Source organism: Taeniopygia guttata, chromosome 1 (assembly GCF_048771995.1).
Source record: "Taeniopygia guttata chromosome 1, bTaeGut7.mat, whole genome shotgun sequence".
Taxonomy (NCBI): Eukaryota; Metazoa; Chordata; class Aves; order Passeriformes; family Estrildidae; genus Taeniopygia; species Taeniopygia guttata.
Window position 1 is genome coordinate 99,946,559 of NC_133024.1, and position 15,142 is coordinate 99,961,700.

The window sequence follows — 15,142 nt, forward strand, 5'->3', positions numbered from 1 at the left end:
GTATCAATGATCAAGTGCCTAGCTAACAATGGATAACATCATCTCTGCTCCAGAAGATTAAGTCTCCAAACAGGGAGACCGAGTGTCCTGCACTGCACATGACAACGCCATCATCTCTAGAGGCACCAGGGAGGACAGGGGTGCCACAGATGTTGGCCATTAGAACTTGGGCTCTTCCAGGTTGGCATTATTCCACAAACACTGGGAAGAGGTGGCTATTTATGTTAGTCTAGCAAGACTGAAAGAGAAAATAGACTGCAGGAGGGGTTTCAGGTAGGAAAGCAAGTTTCCACCTCTCTCTAATATATCAGGAGAGTCTACTTCACCTCCAGCTGCAAACAGACTGATAGACATGACACAACTGTCCATCTACTAGAACAGAATGGACAAGCATCATACATGTCTCCTGAAGAGTTCAGCATGTGGAGCCAGTGCCCGTGGATCAGCTTCTTTCACAAAATGCACTACTTCCTCTATTGACCAGGTAGAAGGATCCTTATTCACTATTCTTGAAGGTTCCCTTTTTAGTGAATTCAAATCGGGTCCAGTTGTGGAGCTTGCAGCTTTTAATACAAAAATATTGTGAAAAGAAGAAGTATCACTAGTTTGTAGAGGGATAACATATTTCATTTCACATAAGACACTTTAATATTACCTTACAACATTTATTATGCATTGTTTGAAATATACTAAAATGAAAAGATGCTTTATTTTCCTTCTAATAATACTGAACGGTTCCTTTTGTCTTTAAATGATTTCTACAACTGCAAATACAGCAGCACAAACATTAGCACTGTGATATACCTAGAGGGATTAGTTTTACTTGTACTTGGCTCCTGGGTCCCAAGATGCTATTAACTGGGAATAAGGCAAAGGCAAGTGAAGCTGTGAAGACGGAGTGACAGTAGGAAACCCTATCCTTGTATTTCAGCAACATGGCAATACTTGTTAAGATGCTCAGGAAGTGAGCTGCATATAGCTATCCCTGCTCTGGCTTGCTGCAGCGTCCATCACAGCAGCAAGAAGAAGCTGCAGCAACAAAGACCTCTCTGCTTGCACTACACTATTAGTACTAACAGGCTTGAGTACTGTATTTGCAGTTACATTAGCAAGCCTGACAAGCTTGGCAACAGCACATTTCACTCCATATGCAAGATCTCCAATGACAAAGAACTTCTTTATTCATAACTCTGCGTGTTAATTGAAGCAGTTACATATTCTGGAAGGTTTTGTGTGACAGCATACCTTCAATCCGCCTCTGTATCCGATTCCTGCTGACTTCATAGTAACCACTGCTGCCAGCCGAGCTCAGGGACAGCCTGCGCAGGACTGGGGCTGAATTTGAGGTAGCAGTTGCTGGCTGATGGGAATTTCTGTAATATGCAGCATTTCCTGAAGTGCGGTACTCTGTGGAATTTCGACAGGTTGGGTTTGACAGATTTACAGAATTAAGTGCAGAATCCATAGAATCCTCAGAAAATCGGTGATCTTTGGAAGTGCTGTTTTCCTCTATAGGCAATGTTTCTGCTACACAAAAAGCAAGCATCAATATGTTCAAAGTGATGGACATTACAGCTTTGTTACTTAAGGCCTTGCTATGTTCTCTTGAAGGTACTGACAGATTGTAATCCTGTTAACAAATCTCTTGTGAAACAATCACTGAGACTGAATGGGACAGTGATTGTCCCATTCCTCAACTAATCATTGGGATTAGTCCCTTTCCTCAACTAATCATTGGGCTCTTATTATATTTTCAAACATTATTTTTGTAGCAAAAGATTTAATATGTCAAGTTTGAGACATTCTTCCATTAATCATTTCAGTTGTACTTACTGAAAGCTATGAGCAGAGAAATGACAGAGAATTTTTTTTAATAAAATTGTCTGCTGTAAATATTGATACATTAAATAATTTTAGTCAAGAATTTTCATTGCTTTTTAAACATATCACTAAAAAGCCAATCATTAATATTATGTAGCATTTATTTTGCAAGACTTTAATATAAAAAAACCCCTCATGTTAACTAACAATTGTTCAGTAAGTTCTAAACAGCAGAGGGAGTTAACTAACCTCACAGAGAAAACAAGTGGACAACTATTATCTAAGGACCCCAACAGATTCAGAAAGAGGTGCCATTATTAAAAAGGAAGAGGTTACAGGCAAAGCCACAGGAGGCTGTGAGTGCCTGGTACGGCACACTAATGTAACGTGTCTTGACCACCCTGCTTTATCTGCACCCAGTTCTTTGCATAGGGCAGGGTTTCAAGGTCTCTTAACTGCAGATTCTGGAAATCTAAAGATACAGGTAAGTTCCTGAACCCACAGAGCAAGTTAAAAAAAAAAAAAAAAAGTGAAGTCTCAGGTGGGGGGAGTATAACAATATTCTAGTTCTTATGTCTTTTCAGCAAATTTATAAAATTTTCTTTACAAAAGAAAAACAACATCCACTCAGAAGACTTGTGAACTTTTAAAGTCTGTCAATACTGATTCTAAGCCACATGAGTGGAGTTCAGCATGTCCCTTTCCCTGGGCCATGAGACCCAGGTTTGCTTCATTACTGAAAATTCCACTCCTCTTCAGCCCAATTCAGGTCTGTTTGAGAGAAGCATGCTATGTGAGGAAAAAACCCCAAATCAACAGGAGCATCACTCCATTCTCTAGCAATCATAGATATTCTCCTCAGTTTGCAACAGACAAAATCTAGCACACGAAAGAAGTTGGAAGCATGATGTACAAATCTGTATGAAACAAATGCTGCTTTGGCAGGAGAGTTAAAAGCTGGAAAAATATAGCTAACAGGTTCACAGAAGTGTAAGCCCCACACTACCATCTTGAAAATAACTCTATTGAAGTTATAAAACATATGCTAGCAAGGCAGCATATTCTTTGGAATAAGAACTGGTATGTTCTGCAAAACAAGTTCCTGAAACAAGCTTTTTACTACCTTTTTTATATGAAAACTTTCAAGAATTTATTGGGCAAATGCCCAATTAAAACCAAAGGAAGAGTATTTTCCTAAATAACCCAGTGACCTTCTCAAGCATGCTTGCACCTTGCTTCATGAGGTCTCAGGTTTGTTTTCTGAATCCTGTTTGAAGTGAAGTACAGTGAAGAACTGTTTATGTGTATTTTGACCTTCTAACAGCATAACCATGAAAGGGAATTAAAGGCTCTCAGAGAGCCAGCTCCCTACTAAATGAATTCGGTAAGGCAAGACCACAGAACCACAGAATGGAAGCACAGAATCGTTTAGGCTGGAAGAAGCCACAATGACCACTCTTAACCCAGTCACTGTGTCCACCACTGAGCCACACCTATGTGACTTTTAGATACTCCCAGGAATGATGACCCAACCCTGGGCAGCCTGTTCCAATGCTTGACAAGCCTTTAGTGAAGAAACTTTTCCTAATACCCAATTTGAACTTCTCCACGTGCAACTTGAGGCCATTTCCTCTTGCCCTATTGCTTGGGAGAAGCGTTAATTGGGACAAGATATGAATTCCCATCTCCCAATAACCTCCTTTCACATAACTATAGAGCACAGTAAGGTGAAAGGAGGTGAGCATTTCCACCAGCTCCCTCAGTACTCCTTGGCAGATTTTATATGGTCCTAGACCTGTGCACATCTTAAGTAGTGACTATTTTCCCTTGGATTGTGGGGGCTTCAATCACTACTGCTTTCCACCACTACCTTCCAGTTCAGGATGTTGGGTACATGTAAACAACTGAACTTAGTACAAAAGACAGGGGAAAAGGAGGCATAAAGTACTTCAAACAGCCTTCCTCAAACTTCATCGCTTTGTTTCCCCCCACATCCAATAAAGGCTTGAGATTCTCCTTAGCCCTCCCCTGACTGCTGAGAAAAATGAGACAAAAATTTTCATGTCTCTTATGGCAGTAGCCAGATTAAGTTCTATGTGGGCTTTAATCTTGTGGCTTAATTTTTGCCCCAAATAACTTAATATCCTTGTAGTCCTTCTGATTTTCCTGCCCCTTCTTCCAAAGTCCTTTTTTTTTCCTGAGTTCCAGCCAAACCTTTCTGTTCAGCCAGGACAGTCTTCTTCAATGCAAGCTTGTCTTTCAGCATGTGAGGACAGCCTGCTCCTGTATCTTTATGTCCAGTGTTCCTGGACTCCTTATCTGCAAGGTGATATAACACCTTTTACTAAATTTGACAGTCATAGAATAAAGAAGCTTTTATGGATACAAGTCCTTCTCTTTCATACAAATAACTTGCAAAATAACTGCTGCAAAACGTTCTAGTTTGTAAGACCTGAATCACAAAAGCAAAGAAGAAGTTACTGTGGTTTTTGAAGAAAGAAAATAAAAGCCTTTATATTTCTCAGAAGTACTTAAAGCAACTCACCAAGATTAAAAACAAAAGGTGTCATTCCACAGAATTTCAGAGAGACTTTAGGATATAAAGTCAATGATGTACACTATAAAATTAAAAAGTACCCAACCAAAGGAAAATTAGAGCTGTAGAGAATGAAACCACATCTCAGTGCAAGGCTGAAAGGCAGAGGTGATACCTTAAATTGTTACAGCAAAGCTGTATGAAGGAGCATATGGTGTAACTGATTGAACCTGTACATTCAGATTTCAGAAGTCTTGAAAGGTAGGATGAAACAATGCAGGCAACACTCCCCAGTAGAGAGTTTCAACTGGAATATTAAAGTATGTACCAGCCAACTCCATGTAACATAATAAGAAAAAACATTTTTAAAGCTTTTATGGTAAACTAGCAGGAATCCAAATAAAGGTTGTTTTTTGATTTTTTAATAATTGGCTTACATTATCTTTGTCAAGATTTCTGTAGGAAAAAATGTTTAAAATTGACTGTATTACAAAAGAACTTAATTGCATTCATTCCAGTTATATCCCAGGTTTCCCTCTGATGTTATATATTCCGAAGCAAATACTAGGTTTGGGAAAGATCAACTCTGATTTTTTCCTCCAAGACATCAGCATTTTAACTTATCTTACTGTAAATTCTAAACTCATATACACAAAGTGGAAAAGCTAGCATATATTTCCCATCATTTTTTGTGTAAGGCTTTCTGTTCAGTAGCTATAGTATTCAATCCACTTTCCAATCCATCTATCCAGCTTCTCTACAATCAAAATGCAGCAAAATTGGCATCCAGGAAATGGAGCATTGCAATCCATGGAGTGACAGTTTGCCTACCTCAGCATTTTGAGCAGCTGTGAATAACAGAGGTATGGAAGGAGATGGGAGGTTCCACTGCAGAATGCCTGACCTCTGGGTAGATTAATGAAAGGCCAGTAAGGGGCCTTAAGTTTCAAATATAGGGATGACAGCAGACTGTTTAGGCACTGAAGCCTTAGCAGGAACTGGATGTTTTGTTTTCTTGAGGCTCTTCTGGGAATTAGAAGCCAGTTGTTCTGTCTCATACATAACAAAATGATGTAATTGGACACAGTAGTAGGAACACTCTGTTTTCAGGGAAAGGGAGTCTGAATTATTCCCCACTCCCTCCTTCTTTATCTTTCGTAACTTTAAGAAGAAACTGTTAGTGAGTAAGAAAGGCAGCAAAACCTGCAAAGCATATCCCTGAGCAGATCAGAAGGAAAACGAGCTGTTTGAAAGACTTTCCCACAATTAATCCATTTTGCCTTCAAATGATATTTCAAAACAACTATTTTAAGACAACTGTGTCTCAATGGAACCAGAACTTTTTAGGGGCAGATCTTTCTTGTTAACCAACCCATGACTGACCGCTACAAAATTGCCTCCAGATTTTCAGCAGAGGACATTGTCCTAATGGGAAACACACAATGCTAGAGAACACTTTGCCTGTTAAAATATACAAAGTACAAATTCAAACCTCTGAAACTATGGAAAAATACTTACTTTAATTACTTTTTATTCAAGTAACTGCATTTTACAATGAACTAGTAATCTTAAAAAGTATTTTAAAGGGTACCCTGACTCCATCTGTAGAAGATCCGCTAGCAAACAAGGAATAAAAAGCAGTATGTGCACTCATGTTTACTTGAGTAAGATTTCTCACAAGATACTTCAGATCTACTTAAACATTTGTTTTGCTCCAAATGAAGCAACTTAATTTGAGCGTTATTAAGTGCTCCACACTTACTATGTTAGTACCAGAAATATAACTTAGATATATAATGTATCTCTGGAATTAAACCAGAACTTCTTTTGTGAAGACACAGAAGTCAAAAATCAATGCAGAATTGTGTATCATAACAGCTACAGGAAATATAAAAATGTGAATATGTTATATATACACCACATAATAAGATGTATAATTTTAAATAAGATCCCATTTGGAACATTTTAATTTTACATCATTTTCTGCTTTAACTGCAGTCTTATGGCTTTTTAATATGCACAGAACAGATATCCTGCCCCCACTCATGGTAACAGATACAAAATTATTTCAAGGTCACAAACAAAAAGAAAGAAAAAAAGGAGGAAAAAATTACTAATCCCCATTATTCTTCAAAAAAAGCACTCAGAAATTATGTGCAAGTATGTTGCTGCAAGAGAAAGTATGTATCAGATGAGATAAGTCAGTATCATCCAATTACCATGTCTTAAACAGTTAAGTAGCAAATACTCAACCATTTTTCTGTGTCTCTCTCACTGACATTTAAACCTAGATGCTTTACTTCACATCTGAGGCAGACTAAGACTACACATGTGCTCAGTTACTACAGCTGAGCTGCAGCACAGGAAAAAGTATTATTTTATCTGTGAACTACACCAACCTAAGAGTGAGCTGTCACAGGGGGGTCACACCACTCCCCTGGCCATGGCTGCCTTCCACTCAAGCCTTCCCTGTGCTCATCTGAGTCCACAGAGAGTCACTCCAGAGAAGTAAAACAAGACTACACCAGAATTTTTTCTGTGATTTTGCTGACTGCTTCAACTCACTACCCAGCCAGGGAAAGGGAGCAGAGGGTGGGCTAGGACTCACTGCAGGGACAAGGAGGCAAGGAAAGCAGGAGAAGCACAACTTCCACTAGCAGCTAGCCATAAATTGTGCAACTGAACAATCAGCTGAATTGTATCATCAAACTGCACCCTTACTCACTTAATGAACCCTGCCTAGAGTTAAGAGTTGCTTCCAATTTATCTCCTAACCCATTTCAAGGCAATTGGTATTAGGCTCAGTAGCTCTACATGGAGCAGGAAGCTTCATCTGTCACCTGTGTGCCTGAGCCCCTTCACAGAAAAGGCTGCGGGTTTAGGAGAAGCACTGCTGGAACTTGCAGTAGATCTTCCTTAAGTGCAAAATCTGTGCCAGTGATCAATAAGTAACATACTTCCACCCTGACCTGTCACAGGCTAGAGACAAACCAGATACATATGTTGTACTCAGTCCTTTTTGACTGGAAATACTGAAACCATAAAAAATCCTCATATATAATTCTGACATAATGCAATTACCTTCAGATGGATGAGCATCATTTCTGGGAAGCTTAGGGGAAAGAGGAGCAGTGTATGGTGGAGAGTCCTGAGGGTATCGTTTAGCACTCCTGTTTTCAGGTATTTCTTCTTTGGCTGTGAAGAGGAAAAGTCACTACCTGTTATTCTAGCATATTCTAGCTCATGGGCTAAGTCCAGAGACAGAAGCAAAGACAGACATCAGCCATCCACCTTCCATTTCTTGTGTCACACAGACTCAGTCACTTCAATACAAAATTTCAAAGCTGAATAACCTTGATCCTGTCTACCTTCCTGAATAATTAAAACTAAGAACTTTCATACAATAGATAGAATTCTAAACATAATTTCTGCGTTGGAAAGAGGAAAAAAAATTTCTGCACCAGCACCCAGAATACAGACTCAGCTATCAAATAGCTCTGAGGAAGCTTCCTTGCCAGTATAAGTCCTGTGAAATTGTCTTGACAACAAAGCTATCTCAGCTGGCTTATCCTGGGACTTGTGACAACAAAGCTATCTCAGCTGGCTTATCCTGGGACTTGTGACAACAAAGCTATCTCAGCTGGCTTATCCTGGGACTTGTAATACCAAGTCCTACAAACAACCTATTGGGAGATCTTGGGCAAGCAATTGCATCTCCCCTTGACTCTACATTGCTGGTGCAGCAAAATTATTGGACTCTCACAAAATTTCACAAGCAGCCAATTTCACAAGTTTTTCTACTAGACGAGTGGACTGTACATAGCAGAAGGTAAAAAATTTTGAGCCACCCCTAAGTGAGGTAAAAAGAGAAAGAAAAGACCTTGTACTTGTGTTGAACTCCCTTTCAGGGGAAGTGCCTTCTCACAGACAGCAAGCATATTTGGGTAAATTTAGGTTATGAGCTGAACATAAATTTAACAAATGAAATGTGAAGTTTTGAGCTTGTCTTTTTAGCAGTATCACAGTGGTAAAGCACATATGTTTTCTGGCTTGCCTATAAAGAGAAGTTTGCTCAACAAAATTATTTCTGCACATGTGGTATGACCTATCCATTACTGTCAAAGCACTTCCACACTAGAACCAATTCACTAAGAACTGAAGTGTATTAATTGCAAGCAATTCATGTCACAGAAAGACTAAAAAGTTGCATTTCATAAAGTGCCCACATTTCTCAGAAATATCAGCACTTGAAAACAACAAGTCATTAACAGTACCTGGCTTATTCCTGTCGTACTCCATAGGACTATGTGCACATCCCATGTAAGGGCTAAAAGGCTGGCTACTGAAGAGATTATCACACTGAAGGCTGTGGCAGAGCTTCTCCAAGAAGCGTAGGACAAACGATGCACTGTTTACAGAAGGAAGATTGATGGTGTGCTTTTCCCCATCAAAGGAAGCTGTGAATAAGAAGATTATGTCAAACACCCCCAAGCATCATGAAGTATAGTAAAACACCATCATTAACTTAAAGGAGAAGACAGCCAGACTTGATTTAAACCATGCAAGACATGAGAGGAGTAAACAATCATTCTGATAGTTAAAAAAATTTATATCCAAAGGACTGATTTCACCTTCAATGGGATCCATATCCGTTTAAATTTGCTCTATAGGAACTTATTTTAATAAAATAATTTTGGATTCACACCAGTATAACAAAACTTACAACTACCCCCTCACCACTTTATGTGGAATTTCCATTGCTTTTAAAGCAGCAAGCTCCCCACCACCTCTTTGCAAAAGATAGCACAAGAAAGACCCTTTACAATACTTGCTAAAAAAATACCCCAAAGTCCTCCAAAAAAAAAAAATCAACAAAAAGCCCGAACAGTTATTAAAAAAAAAAAAAAAAAGCCAAAAAACCCCTAAAGAAATTAAACCATTTTAGTATTTTTTTTTCTCGGTTTCTAACTGAATGGAGAATACTTGTGGTAAGGTGCTGGCATCCACTACCATTTAAATTTTGACTCAGAAATTGTTTTGGCATTTGCTATTTTATCCCTAGAGAAATCTATCCTGCTGTCAACACTACAGTGGCCAAGCACCCATTTATTTCAACAGGAGTTAGGTGGCAGAGATACCACAGCAGCCACAAATGGATCTGTTGTCTTTTAAACTGAGTGATTACAAAGAGTCTGGACAGGTGCCTATGTCTTTTCCTTGCCCTCAAACAGTATGGCAGCTGAGGATAATTTTCTTTTTTTTGAAAATTAGTAAGGTTTGGAAAAGACTCAATACTACAGATACATGCATAAATAATTACCATTACATCAGCTAAAATTTTTAGTCACTTGTGATTAGGAAGACTTTAGAACAAAGCAGGAACAAACTCGCAACTTAAGCTTAGGGCTGAAAAGAAGTGGCATAAACACCAGGTTTATGCATCAATTTGTCTTTTTGGTTTTCAGCCTGTCATGCAGCTTTCTGTTGTTAACATAAGTTTCCAAATGATAAGCAGAGCTTTAAATGATCACATTTTGTTGGTAGCAGATGCTAAAAAAAAAAAAAAAGAAAAAAAGAAAAAAAGAAAAAAGCCAGAAATTACAAGAAAGCCTTTACTCACAGATCTGAATTCAGGAATATTTCCATATTGTTACAAAAGAGACAGATAATATACACAAAACCAAAGAAAATGCCTAAGTCTAGCATATTTTAGACTTCTTTAGGAAATCTGAAGTGTCGATTATTTACACTGTTGATGTAAGGAAGCTTCTGATTAGGGTTAATGTGACTTAATCAGCCAGCATCAACAACAATGTGCTGCCTGTCCCACCTGCTTTCATAGCAGACTGACCAGTTCAAGTGCTTGAAGTTTAAGAGTCAGTACTACAAGACTGAAGTGTTTCCATGGCCTATTAGGTTTTTTCCAGGCTCCAGTGTCCAAATGAAATGCTAATGATTAACAGACCCTCATGTTGCTCAGACACAAGGTCCTCTACATCCTGTTTGGGGAAGGAGTCTCCAAAAGCAAATTTTTGCTTGGAACTCAACCAGTTCTGGAGAGCAAATGGGCTGTGAGACCTACCATAGATTGACCTCCTGACAAATTTACTGCAAGGCAATAGTCAGCTACAGCAGAAAATTATGCTCTAGAATAGCCTTATGGATCTTCCTATATGGCCTTTGGGGAAATGACTTATTCTATACCCCTTAATTTCTCATTTTGAAAAAAAAACATTGAAAATAACAGTGTTACTCAGGAGTTGTCAAAAGGACAAAGCAAGAAACAGCTGAGGTGTTTTGACTGCCCCACCAAAACGTTCCCTGAAAAAAATCCACAAATAAAGATGCAGTGCAAACACAGTTTCCCCAGACTCTTAACACCTGAGGGCAACCATACAAACTCCAACCACGGGTGTGGAATCCAGATCCACAGGCTCAACTGTCTACTCTGCCTACTTCCCAGATAAATGCTAAGGGAAAAAAATAAAAAGGAGTATCTCTGAGGCAATAACCTAATTTTAATGATACATAAACAGGGACTGCAGCTTGCACGTGCAACCCCAGCCCTCAGGATAAAGAGTCATACTCGTTCTTCACCTTCCATTCTTTAAGAATGTTTTACATACCAGGTTCAAGCTGGGAAAAAGACTGAGAACAAAACAATCAGAGAAAACAGTCAGAGAAATGGGTTTTTCTGATAGTGATGAAACTCATCCTAGAATCTGATTTTAATTCACTGCTTGAGAAAATTTATCTGAGCCTCAATCTGTTTCATCCCACCAAACACCATAGTCTCTGTGCTACAAAGAGAAAAAAGGAGCTGACATCACCACCATTAGTGGGTTTGCTAATCAAGCCTTTAATTTCCTTTCTGTTTTATTTGCCTGAATTGAAAGCTTATGCATTAAGTAAAAATAAAATAGTTTTGCTTTTGTTTGAGAAGGAAAAGATTGAAAAATACTAAATTTAATGTTACTCAAAACAATTATTTTCTTTGGTAGCTGAAGCAAAAGAACCCATTAATTATTCCATGCATTCTGGCAAGATTATTTTATCCATATCCTCCTCAGCACACTGTTTCCTCCTATGGCAGGTATAATACTTTCTACAAAAGCATCAGTTCACTAAAGACTTAGATTTCTTTGTTTATTCTCTGCCACAACATTTTTTTTAATTGACAGTCTCAAAAAAAAAAACCCCATCAAAACCTGAACAACAAGCCACCCTCCAAACCCACTTCAAAACTAAAGGGCTACAACTGTATTTCCTTATTTTATTCTACTGTTTCTTCCCTCTTCTTCCTTACTATTCATGTGCACAGCTAGATGTAATGTGCTACATTAATCTAAGTCATATTTTATGCTTCACAAAACTTACCACACACAAATTTTTGATAAAATGACAGGGAGTGTTTGCTCAGCCACTTGTCAGCTACCTGTTTGACAAGCCAAGGAGAAGCAAGAGCTCAAGAACACTAGAAACCCACTGGGGCCTTGTGGCTTACTATTAACCAGACCAGGATTCTTGCCTATGGAGCAGTCCACATCACCAGGTTCCTCAAATCCAGAATACAGGCCTTGGGGTGAAGCCAGGTGCACAACAGTAAATCCTTTTTTTATAGAATTTTTGAATGCAAACAAGCCACAACTATGTAAGGAATCTGAAATTTCTCTCTCCTGTTCAAAGTTATTATTTCCAATTACTCAGTCACAGCCCAGAGATGCCACTGGCCTGTGATTTAGCCCTTGATGATAAACAATCACAAACAGAATATTGGCAACGAACATCTCAGGGCATTTTGCTGTAGAAAATGGACTTGTCTGAAATAGGTACAGCAAGGCATAAATAATGTAACAAACTTTCATATATATTGAAAAAATAAAGCAGTACCAGTTTCAGAACTACATATATATGATGCCATTAAACCTCTACTACACAGCAGAGAAGCAGCATCCATTTTGTGCACAAACTCAGGGGGATGCCTAAGCAAAGCTCACTGTAGTTCTGCCATACACAGGTTGGGAGCAACATCTTTATGAATATTTAACTGAACCTCTATTCCTCTAATCATCTATCACATCTGGTGTTAATGTTAAGAGATTAAAGGAATGCCAGGTCTTTTACCACCACTGATGGAATTATGAATTGATGTGTTAACTGTTATACATAGAATATTTCCTAGCCTAGAAGGAAAAAATGTCAAGCAACAGCTATTCAGATTGAGACATAGAGATAATTTATCTACAAACCTGCCATCAATATGTAATAGAAATAAACCTATTTCATAATAGGTGACTTAGGTGGATGAAGAGTGACCTAAGATACTGCTGCAGTTCTGGGGAATGGGGCGAGGAAAGCAGAAGCAACTTTGACATGTGGAATCACTTGCCTGGAAGCTAAACAGATTAATTTGAGACTTGTCACCCACTTGGTTAATGCTTTAAGAACACAAACGTCATGCATGAATAAGATTATGCGAATGACTTGAACTAATAAAGCTGATTATTTAACTTGTAGTAAGTTTACTTGACAAATGTTTGGCTACAGCTGCTAAACGAAGTACACAAGCTCTACTTAGTGTAAGAAACTAACTGTATTGTGCATTTGTAATCTAAACACTGCTATTGCTTAAAAAAATGCTTAATAATATTTTTATTTAAATTTAAAGAATTGTTCAAATCATGCTGAACTCAAGAGTAAGACAAATCCTACACCATCAAGGTTCACACCTGTGTTTACACAGCCACAAAAGGGATATAAATTCATTGCAGCTACTTCAGCTCTTCTGCCCTACCTCAAGTTCAGTAAGTAAAGAAACAAAAGAAACAGAGCATCTTCACATACCAGTTATCACTTCCCCTCCATGATGGCCAGATTTCAGAAATCCAAAGACTGTTTTGGCTTGATAGGCACAATCCACACAAGCCTGCACAGCCTGCTGAAGTACCACATTTACAGGACCTGGTCCAAAATGGTCTGGAAGATGCTGAACCTTCTTCTTATCCAGGTGAGGCCCAGAATTTCCATGTTTGTTCACATAAACACACACTGAAAAAGTACAAGCCATATTTACTACCAAGGAACCGAGACATGTTTCCAAATTAGAACTGCAAATTGTCATTTTAGTTTTAATCCTGCATAAAAGTTATACTGGTCAACTCAAGAAGCTGAACGTGCACACATACTTTCAGAGCACGCAGAAAGTGCTCTTCTACCAAGGAAGAGCACTTCTTCTTCTTCTTCTCCTGACTGAATCCTAAACTCACTTTTTTCCTGCATTCTGAAGCCCTCTTCTACCTCACTAATGTAACAAAGCTGACATGATCTGTGCTTGTGTTTTGACTAGTCTCTACTCATACACTAGTTCAGTAAAGTACAAATTACTGGCAGGTACTCCAAACTGCCAAGTCACAATTCTACAAAGCAGGCCTTACCAAGTTACTGCCTAATTTTTTTCCTATTTGAGAAGCTGCAACATAGAGAACCCTATGTTATGTACCTGCCACTGATGCTCATTCTGAAGCATCCATATGGCACTAACATAAACATCACACAGTGTGGCTACCAAAGGCCTGTAGCTTCAGAAGACCTGAACCACTCACAGGATTTCCACGCTGCAATGTGGCTTGTCTGCTAAATAAACACTTCTTTACAAACACTGTAAGGTGGTTTAAAGTGTAGCACAAAACAATCATATAGGACTCTTGTAACTGCTTTTTTAAAAGACAATGTGAAACTGTCTTCCAAAACAATTGCCAAGGCAGAAGAACATGGGAAACATGTAAATTATGATTTTTTTTTTCTTGTTCATTCTGGCTGCCACATGCCCATGAATGCACCCAAGACATTATTACAGCTTAATGAAAAAATGTGCCTCTGTGGTGATTGAGCAATCTAAACATTCTATTACACAAAGGACTGACATATTTTCTGAACTGTAGTTTGATTTTAGATAAAAATCCTGAGCATTTAAAAATAAAGCATGTATTTTAATGATGTAATGTCTTCATGCATATCTGTTTACTCTCTGATTTCTGCAAATTGAAGGAAACCTATTTGTACAAATAATCAAAGCTACAAATTAACAATAATAGTATGGCATCTTCTGTCTGGGCTCAGCAACAACTGCCTTGCAAAAGGTTTATTTTCCTAGGAAAAAGGTACGTGTTTCCCCCTCATCCATGACTGAAACTGGGCGTGAGAAGAGCCTGACAACTACTATTGTAAAAACAGATTTTTGAATGTAAAAAGGCACCCCAAGCAAAATTATTGTAATTTATGGAGTTTTTAGAAAGTTCTGAGATTTCAGCTGACAATATATGAATTCTTTCACTACAGGGTTACCAGTTCCTCAATGGGTTAGTTCATTTACTAACTTATTTCTTTTCTGCCAATCCTTTTCAAGACACATTTCATTATATTCAGAGGCAAAAAAAAAAAAAAAAAGCAAACATGAGGAAAGAGGAATGTATTCCCTCTGATTGCCATTACTGGGTTTTAAGAGAGTTGTTTCTTTTCATGTAAGGCTATATAGAGATAAAATCTCAATTTTGTAACGCTACAGTACAGCTTGCATGGGATCAGAATATCATATGAGCTTTTAGCTACATCTATTCTCATTTCATACATTAAGGAGTAGGACAGACATGAAAGAACTGTACAGTTTCCTTCTTCACACAGGAACAAACTGCCAGGAAAGTCCCTGTGCCCCAGCACTTATTGCTATAATGTGGAAATCAAAATACCAGTTCTGAAAAGTAATTCTGGCTCCTACAAATATCTTTC

At 38.3% G+C, this 15,142-nt stretch overlaps 1 protein-coding gene across 27 annotated transcripts in view; it reads right to left on the reverse strand.

The window, feature by feature from the left end:
- Positions 1-15,142, reverse strand: part of SCML2 (Scm polycomb group protein like 2) — a 98,720-nt gene that overhangs the window by 3,405 nt on the left and 80,173 nt on the right. For 25 of the 27 annotated variants that reach the window (XM_072934263.1, XM_072934270.1, XM_072934250.1 and 22 more), the window contains 5 exons: positions 13,202-13,405; positions 8,632-8,814; positions 7,439-7,552; positions 1,246-1,527; positions 400-563 (listed from right to left, as the gene is read on the reverse strand). In XM_072934263.1, the coding sequence (XP_072790364.1) occupies positions 400-563; positions 1,246-1,527; positions 7,439-7,552; positions 8,632-8,814; positions 13,202-13,405 (947 nt within the window). The remainder of the gene's footprint in view (positions 1-399; positions 564-1,245; positions 1,528-7,438; positions 7,553-8,631; positions 8,815-13,201; positions 13,406-15,142) is intronic. The other 2 variants (XM_072934318.1, XM_072934292.1) reach the window with 2 other exon arrangements.